Here is a 21,762-nt window from a genome sequence, read left to right as displayed (position 1 = left end):
AAAGTTATGGTTGCAGCATCTCAAAGTTGTTCTCTCATCCTTACTTTTTTGTGATCATCCAGTGGACCTTTTTCTCTCAAAGGCAGTGGTATATGTTTGCCAGAACTATACTTTATGCTTAGTGGATGTACTCCCTACCAAACAAGTTGGAATTGCAGGTAGTCTGGGCTTCTGGTACGAGCCTGTGATTACAGGTTAATCTGGGGACAATGCAGCCATTTCCATATAAAGCTATATGCTCTCTGCTGTGTATTTGGATGGTACTTTGGTTGCATGCTTGTGTTTTTCCTCCTGAGGATTCTTTCCTGACTGCCTGTAGAGGAATTTCTGTCCTTGAAGTGGTGTGCAGACAGGGACAAGTATTGCAGACTGACGCTAAATGGATCTGGTCCTGTATGGTGGGGGGGCATCCCAACTTGAGCTGGAATCTCTTGGTCTTTTTAAGATAGACTTCATGCAAGGAAGTATGATATGGGGTGAGGAAGATCAAAATACAACCAGTTGTTTGGCTTTTCTTTTTTGGGGGGTTGGTGAAAGTATCAAATCAATGCTATGGTATCAGACCATACTGAAATTTATGAGCAAGGGTTTGATCTCACAACATTCATTCATCTAATTTCCAGGGACACAATTAAATGTCACTCTTCTTCAGATGGGTGTGAGAATTGGTTTCTGGATTTGTTCCTAAAAGCCTGGAGAAATACTGGGTAGTACACAATCTTGTAGCTTTTGGTTAGAAATTAAGCAGAAAACTTTTTGAGAAAGTAGAGGGGGACTCCAGATTGTGTGTGTGGTTCAAGTATAATTCAATTACTGATGTTTTGGGAAAAACATGATAGAAAAAAGAATTCTGGATTTTTAAAAAAATTTAGAGTTCACTTATTTCTGAAGAAGGTGGTGTAGTGCTAGTATGACCATCCAGCTATCACTTCTGGTCACATCTTTTCAGTATTTTTCAATGCGTTTTTAGGTTTTCTTAATTTTTCCTTTTTATTTTTTTTTCCAAAGGTGTACCTGAAAATTCTACATTGCCCTTGACTTCTGCCCCATCTACATGCCTGTGTCATGCAACAGATGGAGACAGCTTGTTGAGATTAGATGCAATTTCCCATATTCAGAGTGTTACTTAAATAAGAAAGAAGAAAACACCCAATTTAATTATCTCAGTGGTGATTCCAAGTGTCTTGTTTTGAGTCTGAAAGTAAATTTCCTGTGCTTCATCCTTAAACTGAGAATAAAAGTATACTCAAATGACTGAATTCAGGAAATAAATTAAGAAAATGATGATTTGAACAGTGGCCTTCTTCAAAATTCTGGTTCAGAAACACCTTTTTGTTGCTGCGCACCAAATTGTAATTTAAGTTTTTTCAACCACATTGCATGTATTTTGGCTTTGGTGTGAACTGAGTGCTGATGGAAACCCTAACTAACTTGAATGAAAGTTTGACACGTGTAGAAAGATGTATGCCTGAAAAATCATGGCTGATGAAGTAGTCCTAAGGCTGGTCTCAGATTAGTCTCTGGACCAAAACAATGAGATAGACAAAAGAAACAAATTGTCCTGAGTAAGAAGCGTTCCTTGTTTTTGTTTGTTAATTCTGTAACATACTCAAAAGTCTGAATGGATGACCTAAATGTTACTGCAAATCTCATTGTTCCAAGTCTCTGAGCAAAGGAATAAATTGATCTTAATGGTTAAGTCCTGCATTCAAGGATTTGACTTTGGATTTGTAAAGGACTTCAAGAAAGCAATAATTAAAGGAGGTTAATATACATAGCATACAGCAATGTATGGTGTACACTGATTTCTTTGCAATCTACATTTTGAAACCCAAACTGGCTAGTGAATTGCCAAAGTGCTTGTCTGTCCAGGTGGGGAGGGTGCATCACCAGCACTATCTTTTGTATTATTTGTGAGGCTCATAAGAAGGAAAAAACAATCAAGTTGATATGGCAGAAACTTATGTTTTAGTATGTAACTTGTGTGGGGAGAGGAAAAGTGATGAAAAACTGAAATATTTAAAGGTACGAAAGAAAAGTTGTCAACAGTTTTAATAATATTTTTTCCTTTTTTTTCCTCTTGCAGACCTTCAAGTGCTGACCTGCTTGGTCTATTAAGTTATTATAAACTTTTGCTGCTCTGCGAACATATAAAGATGTCTCGCAGCCCTGACGCTAAGGAAGACCCTGTGGAATGCCCTCTTTGCATGGAGCCTCTGGAAATTGATGACATCAATTTCTTCCCTTGCACCTGTGGCTACCAAATCTGTCGTTTCTGTTGGCATCGTATTCGCACTGATGAGAATGGACTTTGTCCTGCTTGCAGAAAGGTAAATCCCTGGAACAGCGGCTTGTCTTGCATATTTCACAAGGCTCTTGCATTGTGTTGGTACCAAAGACATTCTTTTCCTTGAGGGAAACAATCATCTAGTCATGGCCTAGATCAAGGGCGAGGTGTTGGATCTTTGAGATTCTGTCTGCATATGTATTGAAGCTGTTATGAAGCAGCTGGTCTTGGTTTATTAAGTTCAGAACTGGATGGATAGGGGAAGCTGTGGATAAGAAACAAGGCATGCTGATGCTGTGAGAATGGCCAAATATAAAAATCCTTTGAGCTAGGGTGCTCATGCATTAACAAAGTCTTTTCAGAAAGAACAGTGAGGATTCCAGCATCAGGGTTTGCTGAGAGCTAAGGTTCAGCTAAACTGATAGAGCTGACTGAGACACAAGTTTATAAAGCACCTGCTTGTTTTGTTTGTGGCACTGGAGCTTTTAATCCATATTTTAGTGGATACTAAATGTATAAAACCTCTGGGAAAATATCCAGTGGTGTTAAATTTTGCAGCAATTCAAAAACTAGAGTCTAATATTCTGATCTAATTGCCAAATGCTTCAAGGTAGTACTTGATATCTCCCTGTGTCTTGATGTCTGGCTGATTTGGTTGGCCACAACTGTAAACCTCAGCTTCACTAAGTTGCCTGTTATTTTGTTTGTATTATTTTATTTCTCCTTCTAGTGTTTTTCTTAAACTCATTATTTCCTTTAGTGTTTAATAGAATTCTTTGTCAGTATCTTCTTGTCTTCAATGACTTCCCTTGACTGTAACTTCCTTGGCTGGTCCTTTTCTTCTTGTAGCTGCAGCTACTTCTGTCTTCTTGTTCTCCTACTATTTAAACATGATCCTGTCCCTAGTTTATGCCTCTCTTGTCTTCCTGTCTCATGTTACAGCTTCCTTTTCAGACCCCAAGTAATCTTACTTGGTCTCACTATCTTTATTCACTGCCACAGTATTTTATAAGCACTTTCAGTCATATTTTCTTGCTGCTCTTTTGGGCTTTGGCTACACTAGAGCTGTTACTGTTCACCTGTGTTGGGATGCCTCTGCAAGCCTGAAGGCTCTCCCACAGCAACATGTTTGTTTAAAAATTCTGCAAATTTGCCGCAGTATTTGAGCTCCGTGTTCTAAAAGGAAGATCCACAAATCACTCTCCACATGGGATACCTGCTGTAGATGACACATGCTGTATAGTAATTTCCCATAGTACAAGAAAATTCTACTCTTCCTGATACAACATGAGATTTCTGAGACTTCCTTGTCACTTCGTTTTCCTGGATTTGCTACACTACTTTTTACCTGTTGGTTATTGGAAGTTTGTGAATTCTATTTGAAGAATCACAGAAGCAGTGTGCTATTCCTGTCTTTGGGTATCTGAATTCTTTGAAATATGCTGAACTCTTAAATGTGGAATACTCTGTCCTATGATTGGATGTGCAAATATTTTGCCTGAGTGGATACAGTTTGTGCAGAAAAACTGTTTAATGAGGAAACCTTGAATAAGTACTACCATTGGAATGAAACATATGCCATTCCTGGAGAGAAAGGAGACGACACCATCATTTGTAATGCATCAGGATTATGTTGATACATTCTCCATCCATGGACTGCAAGATACTCTTGTGTGGATTTGGAGCTATATGGCTGGATTGTAAGAGGTTGGCATGAAGAAGGCTGGCTGAGGAGGACATTTTTTCCGTGGCATAGACAAAGACATTTGTGTTCCAGAGACCATGCCAGAATCTTGGGAATAAATCATCTTGAGCTATAGAGTTGCAGCATTAAATAATTGAAGAAGCCATCTTTCGAAGGGTGGTGGACGGAAGGAACCAGGTATGTATATTTGTGTTCAGTGTGTCTCAGTAGTCCCTGTCTGTGCATAAGGCTTCTGGGAAAAGATCTGAGCATTTTTCTATTCATAACTACTATGGTCTACATTGATTGTGGCCACTTAAAGCGCTGAAGCACAGACAGAACATGGCAAAACAACAAAATTTTAGCAGGAATATTCATAGTAGGTACAATGGTTTCAGAATCACAAGGTTGGAAGAGACCTTCAAGATCATTGAATTCAACCCAGCCCTAACAACTCAACTAAACCATGGCACTGAGTGCCACATCTGGGCTTTTTAAACACAGGGATGCTTTGTCCAGGGTCCAGGGATGGTGACTCCACCACTTCCCCAGGCAGACTATTCCAGTACTTTATCACCCTCTCTGTAAAAAAATTTTTCCACAAAAAAGAAAACACCTGTTTCAACATATAAAATATAAAGAGTATAAAAATATAAAGAGTATACCAGTGGAGGATACTTACTGTGAAATGGACTGTGGATAAACATATCTTAAAACAAGGACAAGTATGTTATTTACAATTGGATAATAGAAATCTGCTATTTGTGCCAATATTATTGAATGCAGTGTGACTTAACCAGTAATTTGAGTACTAATCGATGGAGAGGAGGAGTGAACAAGTTCCCTCTCCAGAGGTTTTGAAGTGTTCGGGGGAGATTTTGGAGAAGTCTGTAATAAAATAGCTTGGCTAAATGCTACAGTGCCACCTATGCCATTAGATCATAACTGTGCATTGCATATCTTCCTACGCTTCTTTAATTCACTTCTAACCGAAAAGATGTTAGCTTGTGGTTTCTTCTACCTTGGAGAGAGTACTTCTGCATGTTTGAACTGTTATATAGCTTAACATCTGCACATGCAGAATATGTTCATGTGTTTACAGTCAGTTGATTTAGTCTGCCTTGAATTTCCTCCTATGAAGAATAGTACACAAACATTTGCTTTAGTAAGGTGCTAGTGTGAATTAAATGTCGGAAACTGGTACTTCTTAGTATTAACATATTAAAAACTTTAAAAACTTCGTTCAGATCTTCTGAAATAGACTCGGAAAATCTATTTCTAAAGAAATAGAAACTGTTTCTATTCAATTCATTAACTGAAAAAAAATCTAATCTTGAAAAAATGGAACTGTCTTGCTTTGGGTTCCTGATGTCCTTCAGAACTAGGTATAGCCAACTGGAAGATACTAAGCAAAGCTTCCTTCTTAACTGTGAGCGAAATAGCTGCCAACTAGTCAAATTAGAATTAATGTATGCTGTCTTCAGAAGAGATCTCTGTGGCCAAAAGCTGGATTACAGGCCAGCAGACTTGCTGGCTGTGATTGTAACACCAGTGATTTTTATCTTTGCAGTGATATTTCTGTTTTCCTTTCTGTGAAATTCACCAGTCTAGGTCCTGTTCGCCATGTGAATAATACATACCATCTCAACTGCTTAATTAGAACATGCCACTCTCAGCTCTTAGTGTCAGTTCCTGCACTTTTTAAGTCCAGCAACAAAAAAGCCTAACTTGTTCATGTTCGTAATGACTTTGCTCTTCCACCAAATAATATAACTTGATACACAGTTGTTCCTGTAGTGTGGCTTTGGCTTTTTCTCCAGTTCCTTGACTTCAATGACCTTTATTTCTCCTAGCACCTTGTATTAGAGGTGGAGGGAAATAGTATACTGTGACATGTATGATCAAGAAATTAACATACTTTAAGCATGTTTTTGTCCATGTTTCTCCTATTACTTCTGTGTAAAAGGAAGACTTAGACTTAATGCAGTCTCCAAATATCAGTGTTTCCTCCTATGCTTTTAATTCCACAACTGAGTAGTTTGGTGCAATAATTGATATTTTGAAATAGATAGGAAATCCCCTTTTTTTAAAATAGAAGTATAATGATGTATACTGTACATAAACCTTATTGACTTCCTTTGTATTTCTTGTTTCAGGACCTATGGTGGTAGCAAGACAGCAAGTGGGAAATGCTGGTGCATCCATTGTGTGGAAGGAATGTGACCCATCTGGGAATGACAAAAGCAAAGTGCTTGATAGATCAGCTCAGCTTTCAACTATTGGGAAATGGGGGAAAAAAGTCTGAAAGAAAACACACCTTAAATAACAAGACAAAATTAGTCAGGAAGACTGAGAATTCATCAAGGGCCATCTCTGATTAGAGAAACAAAGACTTCAAAAGAGACGTTCAAACTTTTGCTGAAGTTCTTTTAGGGACTACCTTGTGCTTAGTGTAAAGAAAATTTGGTCATATTCCATGATGGCACACTTGTTTGGGGAACCTCAATGTTTTTTTCTGAAAAGTTTTGATGTAACTTAAGTGAAAGGTGTCTGCTAAACTTGGTCAGTGAATCAATGATGTTGACATCTCCTAATGTCTTGCATCTGAAAATATATCAATGCTGATAACACTTTTGGTACCTACTTTGCTTGGATCTCAAATCCTTTGTCAGCTGAGGCACTAGAGCAGGTGTACTGTTTAAAAAACAGTAAGATGTGGGCATGTCAGTAGCATTTCCACTTCAGTTGTTGCAAGACCTGAGAGCTGCTGATGTGTGTAGTCCTTTCTCTTCTTCTGATTTGTGGACAGTGTAAACAATGTACCAGATAGTACTGAGGTACACCAGCTGTCAGTCCACCTTGCTTGGCTTTCAGAGACTTGTTCCAGCAGTCTTCAGTGCACATGCCTGTTTGTAGTTGAACCATCATCCAAGTTCATGAACTTCAGCACTGTGGGAAGCAATGACTCTGAAGATGAAATAATTTATTTTCCTATCTGTAGACTAATTTTGTCCTTTATTTGAAAGGAAAAGTATTTCTAATACTATTTTTTTAGAATTAGTTTCTGAAATGTTGATGCTGTGCTGATTTGCATTCCACCTTCTTCAAATGTGCAATATCTCCTAATTTGTTATTATGCCACACAAGATAAATAGACAGGAAAATCATCTGCCTACCTAGTTGTGTTTGGGAAATTCTTGGGATTCAAGAGATGTGTGCAGAGTCATTTACAGGTCCTACAAATCTGGATATCAAACTAGTTCTATTCCTTGGGAGCATTATAAGCATGTCATATGAGTGATATATATACAAAACATGTATTTAATAGAGATCTACAGTATCTAGTGAGAGCTCTGGAAGATTTGATTGCTCAAACAAGTGTGGGTATCCACGGTGGCAGACCAATTACTGCTGCTACTTAATGATTGAAATGCCTATTTGGCTAGCCTCAAGCTTTCTGCTGAGATGGAGAAATTTGTCTTCCGCTGATTCTAAAGCTGCTGCCTAGTTGTGTTCCTACTAGAAGTTTTTATGTTTTCCTGTAGAAATGCAAACTACTCTTTGGACATATATTTATATGTCCAAATATAAAATATTCTGTTCAGGGTTATACTTGAGATACCCAGGATGTTTCCTGATTCATGTACAGGACGTCCAGCAGCAAATAGCTGTACAGAGAGGAAATATCCCGTCTGACTTGCTACTTACTTGAGAATATGCTCTGAATGTGGCTCTACTTGGCAAGAAAGAAGCTGATGAATTTTGGCAGTTTGCTGTAGTTTCCTTGGGCCTTCAGGAGCCTTACTGAACCTATTGAAAACCATTAATGCATTTCTTGCACAGTACCAGAGAGCAGCACTCTTGCAAGTTCTTCCTTGTGTAGTATGGGATGTGGAGTAAGAATTAATGTTTGAAAGAATGGATTGTAGATATGATAGGACTTCATCTGATGTAGGGCAAGCCATATATTTGGAACTATATCTGTTATACTGGTGCACTTTTCTTCCCATTCCTGCCTGAACTCACTGAATTGAGTTAACTCACTCTTTTCCCTGACAAGTCTTTCTTTCCTATAAAAACCAAACAGTTTTATTCTTTAGTTTACATGATTGACTAATACAGATTTTGAGAAGCTCATTAAGTGTAAAATTATTCTGCATCTCAGAAGCCCTCGTATGTAGATGTGTTAAAATACACGATAATAATTTGCTATAGCAAATCTCCAGTGACCTTACTAGTTGGTCATTGGTGTTCTTCGAGTACATTCTAAAATCTGTATGTCATATTCAGTGTTAACTCTGAGTAATACATCTTTTTTGATAAATGTTATGGTTTTGACTGCTCTTCAAGGGTAACTTGAGTCCTTGTTGTGTTTTCATGTTAAGGACGTCTTTGGCTACTGCTAAAGTATCTTACACATTTAAATTCCCTTGTGATACTAAAACATGTTCCAGAGGACTTGATGTTTGACTGTGAGATGCCATCTGCTCAAGTAAACTGTAGCATATTTTCAGAAGATACTTCACTTGTAGCATAACGATGCTGAACTTTAAACTGAAAAATGGATCTTGATTTGTTTGGGGATGTACTCAGGAGATAATCAAGTCTGAGCACATGGTGGCTCTTTGAGTAACATGCAGCTATGAGGAAGATACGGTTTTAACCTAAGCATTTTCATCTGCTGTAGATTTTTCTCAGGTTATTTAGTATGACAACTAGTTTTGTACTCTTGTCATTAACACAGGACAGTCAGGAAAAAGTTAAATATTTTTTTGTTGGACTTTCACACTGAAACCTTTGGTTACGGTAGTACAAGCAAGGATCTTAGCTCAGCATACTGGTGAGCTTGAGCTTAGCTTCTGTCTTTGTCTTAATTCACATTTTCTGTGTTCTTCTCATTTTTTACTTCTTGATGTTTGCAAATTCTTCTTTTTGTTTGTGATATGTTTTGTTGGCTTGTTTTTGTGCTTAGCATTGCTTTCTGTGTACAGTGTGAAATCTGACTTTTCAGTCTGAAAAAACTGGGACAGGTAAGGAATGTGGGACTGCTTTAAGGAGTAATCTGGGGCAGAGAACAGTGCACTGTAGTCTGCAAGACCCAGCTAGAACAGTGCCTTTATAGCATGAATAGAGCAGTCCTTCTAGGTAACTCTGCAGATACTTGTACTTCTGGTATATACTTTTGAGATTAAATATACAGTGTTATATCTGTGCTTGAGGAGTTACCTGTAGGAGGGAGAGACCAAATTTCAAGCTGATACATAAGCATGGCAAGAATACTGTTAAATCAGCATGCATTAATTGTGTTGAAATCTGTCTAGAAATTAACCATGTAAAGTTTGAGTAGTATCATGGTGTTATTGTCTTGAACGTAGTGGACCACTGAAACTACATTTGTATTTTGATTTCTTATCTCAGTCTTGAGTACATTTAAGTACCCAGATCTGTATCACAATATGTATCAAGTATGTGCTTTCATCCTACTTACACAAAGCTCTTTTTAGTGAAATCTATAACACAGTGTGTTGGCTGTCATGTTGCAGCTGCTTATAATGTTACCAAATTGACTAAGCAGCTTGGTTAGAATGTGGTTGTTGCCCAAATCAGTATTATGTCTATAAATAGAAGAATTCCATGAAAATAAGCAAGATGTTTACCTTTCCCAAAAGACTGAATATGCCTCTATAATGTGGGTGGCCATAATAATCAGATTAGTATAAAAAATCATTTTTTGCATTAAAACATGGCGATTAATGGTTTTTCAAAGGTGTTGTTTCTTACATGGGTTGATTTTAATGCTGTTTGTTATGTTTAGCCATATCCAGAAGATCCAGCAGTGTACAAACCACTCTCCCAGGAAGAGCTGCAGAGGATAAAAAATGAAAAGAAACAGAAACAAAATGAGAGGAAACAGAAGATATCAGAGAATCGCAAACATTTGGCCAGTGTACGGGTTGTACAGAAGAACCTTGTCTTCGTGGTAGGGCTATCTCAACGCCTAGCAGATCCAGAGGTGAGTAGTCCACACTTGCAGATCTTGCTTTTAACTCGCTGCCATGAAACATTGAAATACCCTTGCGTCTCCCTGCAGGGTACAAAATGAAGCAGTGAAAGGTTTGCTGCCATGAGGCCCCCCTCTTAAGGGACCTTAGCTTCCTCCTCCATAATAACCTCAATAAGTGTTTGTCTCTGTTTTAGGGAGTACAGATGCTCCATGGTTTTTTTGGGGTGGGGGGAAGTTGTTCTTTGTTTAATAATGGGAGTTTTGTTTTAAGCTAAAAATAAGCATAAGGACTTCTCAGGTACTCATTTTCCTAGGCTGGATCTGCTGGCACTACACAGTTATGTCATGAATCACCAATTCTAAAATGGGAGCTTGGTTGGATTACAAAGGACTGATATATAGTATCAACAAATCTGTAGATTTCAGATCAGAAGAAAAAAGCCAACACTTGGAAGTATATACTAGGATAAGGATTGTCCTTAAGAAGTTGTGGGGAAAAAGTTAGTAAGAGGAAGACCCTGGAAAAAGTTGACTTACAACTCTACATCATCAAGAATAAGGTTTTCATTTGAGAAAACTGATTATGTTTAAAATGCTTTATTTACTTCCATCATCAGTTGTAGCTGCAGGTGGCCAATGGAGTAAGTGCTAATGCACGAAAGTATCTTTAATTAGAATATGGAGGAAATGTACTACAGGATAAGGTAGATGTCTTCAAAATTACAGTGCCAGATTAAATTCACTTTATCAGACTACATTATCCAAAGAAGTCTCAAACAGAAGTGGCCGTTTCTGAAGTCCCAGAGTATGGTCAGTATTTTGGTAGACTGGTAAAGAACAATTGTGAAAAGCTGCTTTTAGTGAAGGAGAAAAAACAGAAGGATAAGAAGGGAAGAGAAAAAAATCAAGTTAAAACTGAACTGGTGTATAACACTTCAGTATGTAGTAAAGTATAGCAGCAAGTATTTGCAAGCAGCTGTCAGTACTGGCTTGGGGCTATTTATCATTGAAGAATGCAATATGAATTTATTACTGAAATTTTATTTCTTTGACCAGATGGAGGATTTGTAATTAAGAGAAATAGTAGTAAATACAGTTTATTTATTTATTTAAAAACCTCATATAATTTTACACTGAATACTTGAAGTAACTAGGAATGGGTTTGTATGGTGGGTGAGGATGTGATGCACTAGGTGTACTGGTAGCAGTATTCTCAATGACATACCAGAAAATAATGTGTACTTACTGAATGTTACATATAGCACAAGGTGACTTGATTAAGAACCTAGCCTGGGAGAGATGAGTTAAAAAAGTATACAATGCATTCAAGCTTTCTACTTAAGCAGGCAAAAAACTTCTTCATAAATTGAGATTATTTGGAATGAGAGTTTGGCTGCTATGTGCTGTTTCTGGAAATAGGTCTGTGGATCATAATGTTGTACAGGTGGATCCTCTTCTGTTGACATGCTCTTAGAGTTGTGAAGGTTATGCTGTCATATTGTACCCAGGAGTATAATCTGCAGTATGCTTGGGTAAAAGGGAAGTTTCTTTAGGTTTGTCTCTCTCTTCTGTAATGATGCCTGGAGGGTGGGTGTAGTATGTTTCAAGAGGGGATGTAGACCAAGTGAAGAGCAGTCAGAAGAGACCGGTGAATGACTGGTTCTCTATACAACACACCCTGTAGTTCTTTGGGATTTTCCAGGTGTGATGCTGTTAGTTCTTGAAGGCATTGTTGTTCACTTGGGAAGGGAGAAGGGGTACTTCACTTCTTGGATCAGTACAGTTTAACTGCACTGTCAATGCTACTATGAAGATGGAGCAGGGGAAACAAATCTTCCTTTATAACCTCTCAGGTTATTATCTAGAACCAGAAATGCCCCTATTTTGTGTAGCTTCAGTAGTCAGTACTTTTGCACCATCTTCCATCACAGAAATGGATGGAGAAAAAAGTCTTTTGGTATAAATGTGTCAAATATGTTGCCAATTTAATTGGTACACAGGTAATAGTTATTCAGCAGAGTTGTTTAATATGCTGGTGATGTTCTTGCTTTGCACAGGGTCCCTAAATGATGTGTTAGTACTAACTGATTCCAGCAAGGGCAAGATGAGTATTTTTCCTCCTTTCCAGATGTGATAGTCACTCATTCATTTCAACATGATGTCAATTCCAAAATGTTTTTTGTTGTCCTTGGAAATTTTCCTTTATTGTTTTCCTTTACTTAGTCTGTTCTTTGGAAAACTTGAGATTATCTTGAGCTGATTGGTTTACTCCCTTTTTCTTTGGAGTGTGGGGCATGGCAGTCAGGATTCAGCTTTTTGTACATAGTAATTAATATAGCTGAATTCAAGTTTAAAGTGTATGGTTATTTGGGAATGAGAATGAATATGATTTTTATTTTTTAAATCAAATTATAAAACAGATATATACAGGAACGTTTTCTGCTGAATGGGATATTTTTTGCCAGGGTGGGATTTGGGTAATCAGAGTACTGAAAGAATTTTTTAAAATACAACATGAAATGCAGGGTATTTGTCATTAATGTTCTGCAGTGACAACATACTTTGTATTGCAAGTAACAATGTTTTTATGTGGGAAAACAAATCTAAATCCTTGTGCTCTTTTAGGAGAGACCTGGTTTTTATTAGTTAAAGGCTTTAGCTGCATAGTTTTACAGAAGAATAAGTACACCTGTATGAATTATAAGTACACCACTTGAACTTTGTTTTCTTGTAGGTTTTGAAACGACCAGAATATTTTGGGAAGTTTGGTAAAATACATAAAGTTGTCATTAATAACAGCACATCATATGCAGGCTCACAGGTAAGTCAGAGGTCTTTGTAATTTCTTTATTTCAATTCCTTTAGAGAATACATGTGTGCAGAGTGAATCTAGGGCTCCCTATTTCTGATTAAGCAACAGGTAAGAGTGTAAAAAGGAAAAAAGGCCTTGTAAGAACCAAATTACTGTTAAGTTACTGAGGCATTTTCCAACCAGACTCTCAAAGCTAGATGTAAAATGCAATGTAGAAAGATTGAAAATTGGGAGACAGGATGAGAAACTTTAAAGAAACAGCAATATGGCATTTAGTCACTAATCGGTATTTTGGGGATAAGATGCCTTTTAAGTATTTTTAGAACATTCATGCAACATACTGATGCATTTCCTCTTTTCTTCATTCTTTATGCATCACTCACATGAGTTTTTATGGCTTCTGCCTTTTTTTGGCAGTTGCTTGTTAAAAATGTTAAGCTCTTGAATATACCAGTTTATGAAGTGAGCAGCTAAAAAGGTGACTTAATGATCAGATCTGTCTGGGGAAAGAAAAATAAGTAAATAGTGTATGTTTTCTTCCTAGGGTCCAAGTGCCAGCGCATATGTAACCTACATCCGGTCAGAAGATGCCCTCAGAGCCATACAGTGTGTCAATAATGTGGTGGTAGACGGCAGAACACTTAAGGTGGGGTAATAGTTTTATGTTCTTGCAGATATGTTCTAGATCACTAATATCAGGAATTAGTATACGGTTTTGTTGTAATGGGTATGCTTGTATTGCTGAACAAGAATGTCCAGTTCATTGGCTTTTGACTTCTTTTCCTGCTATTAATCTCAAAATGGAAGTTCAGTGAGCATCCAGCAGGCAGTGTTTTGGTGGGTTAGCAGATGACTCTTTAAGATAAACTTTGAGTCAAAGGTATCTACCTCCTCCCTGTGCTCAGAGTGGCTTTTTTGTTGTATAGCATAATAGTACAGTGTGAAAACCCATTCTTTGCTTTTACAGAACATTTCTGTAGTCCATATGCCACACCTCTCAAAAGCTCTCTGGGAAATTAGAAAATTTTCCTTTTGGTGCCTGTGTAAACAGGCGTTCAGGCTGATTTGACCAAATTGGTGGCTATAGAAGATCTAGTTAGTATTAATTTCCTGACCCTGCCACTTATCCTCCTTATGATTATGCAGATATTTACTGAGGCTCTTACTTAGGCATTTATTTAGATTGGGTGAAAATAAGAATGCATCCTAATTATCTAATCCCCAAGAATATATAGATCTCTCACAAATGTACTTTTTATTCCATCTGCATCAAAAATGCATTATGATGGAATTTCAAATCTTGAGGTAATTTTTTAAAAATAAAACTTTTTTTTATTTTATATGGTTAAAGGCACTCTTAACCTCCAGTACTTTATTTTTTTTTTCCTTCAGGCATCATTAGGTACAACAAAATATTGCAGTTATTTTCTAAAAAATATGCAGTGTCCAAAACCAGACTGCATGTATCTACATGAACTAGGTGATGAAGCAGCCAGTTTCACAAAAGAAGAAATGCAGGTAAGTGTAATGAATGGGAAACACATGAAATGTGGCATGTATGTCTTAATGTCTATGATTTAGTCTAGTATGTGTAATGTGTTTGCTGAATGTTATGGCAGTGATGAATTTTGAAATTTGAAAGGTGGTTAACCAGTTGGATATTGCAAAGAACATTTAGTTCAATTTTTTTCATTGCATGCGGTTTTTAAAGTCTGAGATGGAGATGAGATGGAGATAAGATGGAGATAAAAAAGATGGATCCAAAAAGATGGAGATAAACTCTTAGCCGAGAATTCAAACAACCTGAGCTAACTACTTTCCCTTTTTTCATACTAGTAAAATAAAGTAAGGTAGTGTCATTTTAGATTTCTGTGAACAAAGTCAGTGCAGATCTGGGTTTTTCTGTCAAATTGGTGGATGTGGACAGTTATTGAGGATTGGCTCTCGTGCTTGTGACTGACCATGGTGTCTGAACCCTGATAACTCTTCCAGCCTGTGAAGCGTTTAGAAACCATTTGCAAATAAAATGTTGAGGGTAACTATAATAGCACATGAAAAATGATGCTGAGATTTATTTTTTTTTACTATCTCAACATCAAAATGCTTATTGTCTAGGACAGGGAACCAAGTAAATGGATAGCTTTACTGTCTCAAATGGATGCATTCTGAGGTTTTTTGGTCTGCCTTCCTCCTTCTACATGAGGTATGGTAAAGCTTTTAAACTCAAGTATGCCAGCCTTGCATCCATGCTGCAATTTTTGCATGTGGTCTGTCCATGAAGCAGAGGGTCCCCACCCTCAGTGCCAGCACAAATGTTGCTCTAGTAGAATTTTTTTTATGTGTTAGGCTGATGTAAGTCAGAGAATAAAGAACACCCGTATCTATTACTTTCTATTACTAAATGCTTTCCACAAATTATTTCTAAGGATTTCAGTAGTTAACTGCAATAGAAGGAGAAATTCCAGGACAAGTTGCAAACCAGTCCGCTTTCCCTGTTTGTTTCCCTGTATTTCTCCCACCATCTAGATCCGTTACATATACGTGTTTGATGATACGTTCCTGTCTAGTCTTTTTAGTTTTTTATAAGCCTGTCAGCCATTAATTTATTTAATCCATTTTGAGCCTGTCGATACTGCCAACCCCTTAGTCTTTTGTGGCAGAAAGCCCCAGAAATTCACTAACTGTTTTGTCAAGTGCTTTCTTTTGCATGTGTTAAACTGCTAACCAGTTAGTTTTGTCAAGTACGCCTTAATCTTAGCTTTGTAGTGCTTGCTTAAAGCAAAACCCCTTACTCACCTTATTCATTGCATTTGTGAGGTGGCAAAGCTTGATCTAGTCTCTCCTGGCTTTCTCTCCAAATCATAGTTTCTGGTCTTTTAAACTTCTTTTTAAAGCAGTTGCTCCATTTCTGCGGTAATATGTTGCCCTTCTCTATATTTTCTAGCTGCGTCCTCCTTGAGATGCAGAGCTCAGATGCATGATATGAGGGAAGCCAAGTTTAATTTATCGGTTCTCAGTGTGTTATATGTTGTGCCATATGTGCTTTTTTTTCATTTTGTTTTAGTTTATTTGAAGTGGCATTCTTAGTGATGGCCAGCACATCATTTGTGGCTAGTGCATAATCAACTAACAGTTTCAGAGGTCTGCTGGCAGTAACCTCAGCATCTTTTTTCTGAGTCCTAACAGCCAGTTCACAGATAAGGAGTAGGTTACTATCGTCTAGACTGCTTTTTCCTTCCTATGTCATCTGACATGTCCGTGTTGAAGCTTATTTTCCACCATTTGCTTGTTCGTCTATTTCTCTGAGATTCTTTTGGAGCTCCTTATTATCAACGTGGCAGTTTATTACCCAAAAAACTTATTATTGTCAGCAAGGAACTTGGTCCTCAGTCTTTCCTCGTGCATGCTGATGGTGTTGCATAGAACTGATGCTAGTTGTCAGTTCTCATTGCTTGCTTCTGCACCCTTAAAGTTATACTTTGAACTATCTTCAATTCACACTCTCTTCCATGGCAGATTAATAACTTCTTTTAAAATTTTGTGGAGCCTCTTTATTTATGCTTATTGACTCTATAAAGAATTGATGTTAGTGAGGCAGAGTTTCCCTTTATAAAAGATACTCAAGATTCAATCCCAGTGCTTTGTGTTTATCCGTGAATTTCTATTGTTAAAAATCGTTACCGTTATTATTATTTTTGCTACCCTGTAATCTTTGGAAGGATGGAGGTTTACTTAGCAGCTGTAGTTCACAGAACCTTTTCTGCAGCCCTTTTTGGAGAAGTCAGTGGCAAACTGTCAGTCCTCTGGCTTGACTGCTAGTTAAAATTGATAGGCTACATACCTTGGTTGGATTTAATTTTCATGTATGAGTTTCTTCAGAAGTCTTGAGTAGATTTTACATCATCTTGGTGACTTACATGAATCTTCTTTCCCTGTTCCTTGTTATATTGCTTAAACTTTTTTTGAATTTCTCATTGCTTTCCTAAACATAATTGAAAATTATGCACCTGTTAGGTACGTTGTTCTTCCAGTGTGCCAGCTTTCCTGCAATAGGGTTAGTGTCAGTGAATTTCCAGGTCCATTTAATGAGATTGAATGTTCATGGTTGCAGACTTGGACTCTGTATTTAAAAAAAAAAAGTCAATGGATGAATTTGCATTCTAGGTTAAATGATTAATAGATATAAATGTTGTGGCAAACTAAAAAGAATTAATAGAACTCCAGGAAGTCTCAGAAAGTGAAACTGAGAATTCAAGGTGGGTTGGAGATGCTGAGTTTGGCCTCTGGTTTGTCTGTTATAAATAAAACACAATTACTGCAGGCTCCCTTATAGGATTTTAATCTTGTTTCTTTCTTGCATTTGTGTGGCAAGTAAATGAACTTAAGACTGATCCCGATGTACCTGGCCATGATATTCAGTCTTTAGTCACTGAAGCAAGTTGAAAGATCTAGAGAGGTTTCTTCTTACTTAGCTGCTTAATGTTTGAAAATCATTACTTGTGCAAATCTGTGCATCAACGTAGTTGCTACAGTCATAGTTGGATGGTGAAAGAAGCATTTCCAGGGTGCAGAGTATCTCAAGGTTTGCATTTAGGTGAGCCATACTGTAGAACCACACTTTTTCCTACTACAGGTAGCAGCTTGGGTGTAGACACTGACAAAGTGAGTAAGATGATGCATACACCGGATGTTTCAGTCCTTCATGGGAGGTGGTATAAGTTGGCTACATAAGGACATGTTCAGAATCAAACAGCAATGGAGAACTGGAGAATTTAATAGGAGAATAATGGAGGCATTAATAGGGTTTGACCTGAAGTATTCCAGTGGGATATGCAGTTGGCCTTCTACAGGTACGCATAAGGGATTGTAGTTTATCGAAGTACTATTTTTTTGTGTTTTGTCTATTCATGTGTAATATTTTCTTGAAGAAACAAGTCACATTTTTCTTTCAGGTTGTAAAATTTTTCTAGGGGTATGTCCACATTGCCTGTGCACTAATTCCATTCTTGTTCCAACAAAACATTAAGGAATTAATTAATGTAAGAAAAAAGTTAAATTTTGTGTGTACAAGTAGTGTGAGAGGTTCTGAATCAATAATGAAGATGTGATAGATAATAAATTTGGTGTTTGAGATTTAAGATTTAGAAGACCGGACCATAAATCTTGGCACTTGTTTCCTTTGCTAGACATCTTCTAGTATTTGGAATCTGTAGAGAAAAGCTACTGACCACTTCAAATTCACTGTTTTATTTTATATCTTGATTCAGCTCATAATACTTAACTTGCAAGTAGTAATTCTTAGGTTGGAGTGTCATAACAGCCTACAAAATCTATGAATCCTCATCTTGAATTTCAGATGTTACCTTAAATGTTGGGGGTAGGAGTAGATCTTGCTGGGCTTTTTTTATAAATTAAGCCACAATGTTATCTGCAAGCTAGACTGAAAAATACTCTTCCTTCATTTGCCAAATTCTAGTACTCTGGAGTTGGATTGGACCTCCACAATTTCTGAAAGCAAGAAGTTGTTCTCAATCAATTTAATTAGCTGAAAGAATATTTCAATTTTTTAGTTATTAAAAAGAATTATTTATCAGTTATTGCTTAGAATATACTGCTTGTTGTGTCATACACCTCAGCTGTTTTATTAAGCCAATATAAGATTACTTTCATTTTGGAAGAACTTCTTGTTTAAACGGAACTTTTTGTTCCTTCCCATTGCTGAAAAGCTTAGTATGGTTGAAATATGAAATGCAGACTGCCTTCAGAGATATCTCTGTGGTTTCTAATGGTGTATTTGTGAAGCTCTTGATTAGAACTGAGGACCAAGTTATAATAGGGTTATTGGTGCTTTTCTGCTTTAGAGGTCTCAAAAAATTATAAATAGGTAGGTACATCCAAATGATTTCTACGCAAGTTTTAGAGCCATTGAGATTACATCTATACTGAGGGTGAGAAGCACTGTTTTGAGTTTGACAGGGTGATCTGATAAGTTGTAAATGCTAAATTACTAAGCTTTGGGACATACCATATATATATATACGGGCATATTAAATATATATATAAAAATATGTAACTATAAATATATATATTAAACCACCATTCATTGTGGGTTTATCTTTCCTTAGGCGGGTAAGCACCAGGAATACGAACAGAAACTACTGCAAGAATTATACAAACTAAACCCCAACTTTCTCCAATTATCTACGGGTACAGTTGACAAGAATAAGAACAAAGTGACAGCACTGCAGAGGTAGGATGCATAAGTACTGATGCTGGACTGCCTGGTTATTCTTTCTGGTTATTCCAAAGGAAACTTTTATTCCTATTTGATTCCCCAAATTGCCTACTGTTTTTAGTACCTATTATATGATAAAATCTGATAGGTTTTCTGTGTGGAGAGACATATTGGTCAGGAGCAATATTCTCCAATTTAATGTTCCCTCTGAAGCCACTCCACACTCCTCCCCCTTGCCCTCCCCTGTATCAGGCAGGAGAGGAGAATTGGAGGCACAGAAGGTAAAGATCAGAACAATTTACTGGAAACAGCAGTGAAATAAGAAAACAAACAGTAACAGCAACAATACAAATGACACTGGGTATAAGAGTCAAATGATTCACAAGTGATTTCTCACCCCACAGTGAAGGGTGAGCCCCCAGCAGTCCTGACCACTTTTTCTGCTAGGCTATGCTGACCCATAAGAGAGTCCTTCCCCAGTCCCCAGAAAATAACTTAAGGTGGTATAGGATTGATACCTCTTTGTCCTAGCTATGCCCCTTCCTGTCCAGTGCAAAAATTAACACTGTCCTGGTTGGAACCAGGACACATGCACCACTTGGTTCCAAAACAGTGTGTGTCTTAGGAATGTGTTTCTGCATTTGAATCAGTAGCTTGGAAGAAGGTCTTCTGAAAGCACACCTTGTATTTTATATTTGCAAAACCAAATGTATTTTTTAAAGACCAGATGTCTACTTCTTGGTATGGTGTCATTATAACTGCAGTCTCTATTTTTATTACTGAGAAACCTCACGACCTTAATACGGTTTTTTACATCATAATTTATAGTGCTGTCCATATATTCTTTACTATATTGTAATTGCAAATATCACTTACTATGGCTTGCTAAAATAATGTTCTGTTGAGTTGGTTTGTTCAATAAGTTGTGAAAATGTTTCTATCCATATGAGTATATAGTCACACAACGATAAATGAAAGTCTGTGGATACCAGTCCTTAATTACTCATTCAAATGTCATATTTAAGATAAAGAAATAAAAACTGTTTACAATTTCTTCCACTCCTTTTTGTAGGAGTTTGATAAAGGAGATGGGCAGAGCAAAATGTGAAAGTTAGATTGCACTTCATATGTACCTTGGCCTTGTATTCAGGGTTTATGTTGTGTGCCAGTTCACGCACTACGGGATTTTTCAGACAGTAGTTTGCTGGTGGCAGTATCACTGCACAGCCCTCTAAGCAAGAAAGTGGGTTCTGTATCTAAAATACTGTCAATGTATCTTGAATGAGCAGAATACAATTCTGAGAACTGGTATTCCAGGTGGTATACTGGGACTATTTTCTTTAATTTCTGGAGGCAGTTTCATATGCACTTTGACTGCAAGTGGCCAGGGCTTCCAGAGGGATCTTTTTTTTCTTAAGGACAGAGTTGCTTCTTATTTCTCAGGCACTGGTTCAATATTGACTTCAAAGGTAAAGTACAGCAAGCAAAACAAATACACCACTTCTTGAATTTGGTATTGATTATTTTATGTTTGAAATTTGAACTAATTTTAATTTGAAACCGTATTAGATCCTAGCAAACAACTTATACCAGCACGGGAAGAATGCGCTATCTGAAACTGCACCAAACTTTTAAGCCTTTTAGAAGCAATTAGGAGTTGGAGCTTGGCCAGTCTGTGGTGCTAACATTTAACACTTACGGAAAAAATGGCATGTTACTCTAATGGCAGCAAGTGGTAATTTTTGGAGGTAATTTCTCTTGTCAGTTGAACAGCTTAATCACAGCTTGGACTCTGTTCTTTGTTAATGCCTAGGTACCACCTTTAGGGTTGCAGAGTGCATTTCTTGCAGCTGGGATTTTGACATGTTTCATCATGACCCATCTCATCAGTACAAAATGTAGCTTTTACACCAGTGAATGCACATTGTTCTTTCACAGTTTCTACCCAGCTGGGTTCTTGTAAGATTTTTTTTCATAGGATTCATTGATACAATATTCATATTTTTAGCAGTTTGTCACAACTTCTGGCAATTCTGAAATGCTTCTTGTGTTTCTGGGGTGCAGAATTTCTGTTTCATAATGGAATGGAACAGAAGTTGAGTTCTAAGTGTAGTAGGTGCTTAATTAGAAATACCCAGTAGTAGAAAACAGTTTGTTAAACTCTGGTAAGTGTTTTTCTACAATTGTTTTAATTTGAAAGGTCCTACTTGCAGACCTTTTATTCTTGCTGAAGACAACTCTTAAAATCCCCTGGGGCCAGTTTGTGTGCTCATCTCTTGGTATGTTACTTGATAATCATGGTGACTATGTTCTCTTAAAATTGGAGATTTTTCCACATTTAAAATGGATGAAGCTTTTTTTATTTTCTTGATGACATTTTTCTGAAGAACTGAAAGTTTCTTCAGAAACTGGAAGAAAACTAAGTTTTCTTACGCTACAAGAAGAGCCAATTATTAAGCATGTGCTGATCTTTTAGAGAACAGCCCTTCAGAGACATGCAGCCTGAACTTAACTGAAACAAAAAAACCCACCCCACACACTCAAAACCCCCCACCTGAAAACATAAACTAATCTGTTTCTCTTTCCCTTTCTCCTTGGATGCAAAACTGACTTTTAACTGGCATTTTAAAGTCAGTTTTGGTATAGAGATGGCTTTGCTGTGTAGTGAACATAAATTTAGATATTTATAATAAATCTGTTAATGGAATGACAATTTTGATATATCTGGATTTCAGTTCAT

General features: G+C 37.2%; 1 protein-coding gene across 6 annotated transcripts in view; it reads left to right on the top strand.

Annotated features, from left to right (window-relative positions):
• LOC131592018 (CCR4-NOT transcription complex subunit 4) overlaps positions 1 to 21,762 on the top strand; it is a 75,643-nt gene that overhangs the window by 30,712 nt on the left and 23,169 nt on the right. For all 6 annotated transcript variants that reach the window (XM_058863245.1, XM_058863246.1, XM_058863244.1 and 3 more), the window contains exons 2-7: positions 2,087 to 2,330; positions 9,787 to 9,984; positions 12,710 to 12,796; positions 13,332 to 13,433; positions 14,180 to 14,305; positions 18,913 to 19,037. In XM_058863245.1, coding sequence (XP_058719228.1) covers positions 2,157 to 2,330; positions 9,787 to 9,984; positions 12,710 to 12,796; positions 13,332 to 13,433; positions 14,180 to 14,305; positions 18,913 to 19,037 — 812 coding nt within the window. In that variant the 5' untranslated portion in view covers positions 2,087 to 2,156. The remainder of the gene's footprint in view (positions 1 to 2,086; positions 2,331 to 9,786; positions 9,985 to 12,709; positions 12,797 to 13,331; positions 13,434 to 14,179; positions 14,306 to 18,912; positions 19,038 to 21,762) is intronic.

This window comes from Poecile atricapillus, chromosome W (assembly GCF_030490865.1).
Source record: "Poecile atricapillus isolate bPoeAtr1 chromosome W, bPoeAtr1.hap1, whole genome shotgun sequence".
Taxonomy (NCBI): Eukaryota; Metazoa; Chordata; class Aves; order Passeriformes; family Paridae; genus Poecile; species Poecile atricapillus.
This window is presented reverse-complemented; position numbering and strand designations above follow the sequence as displayed.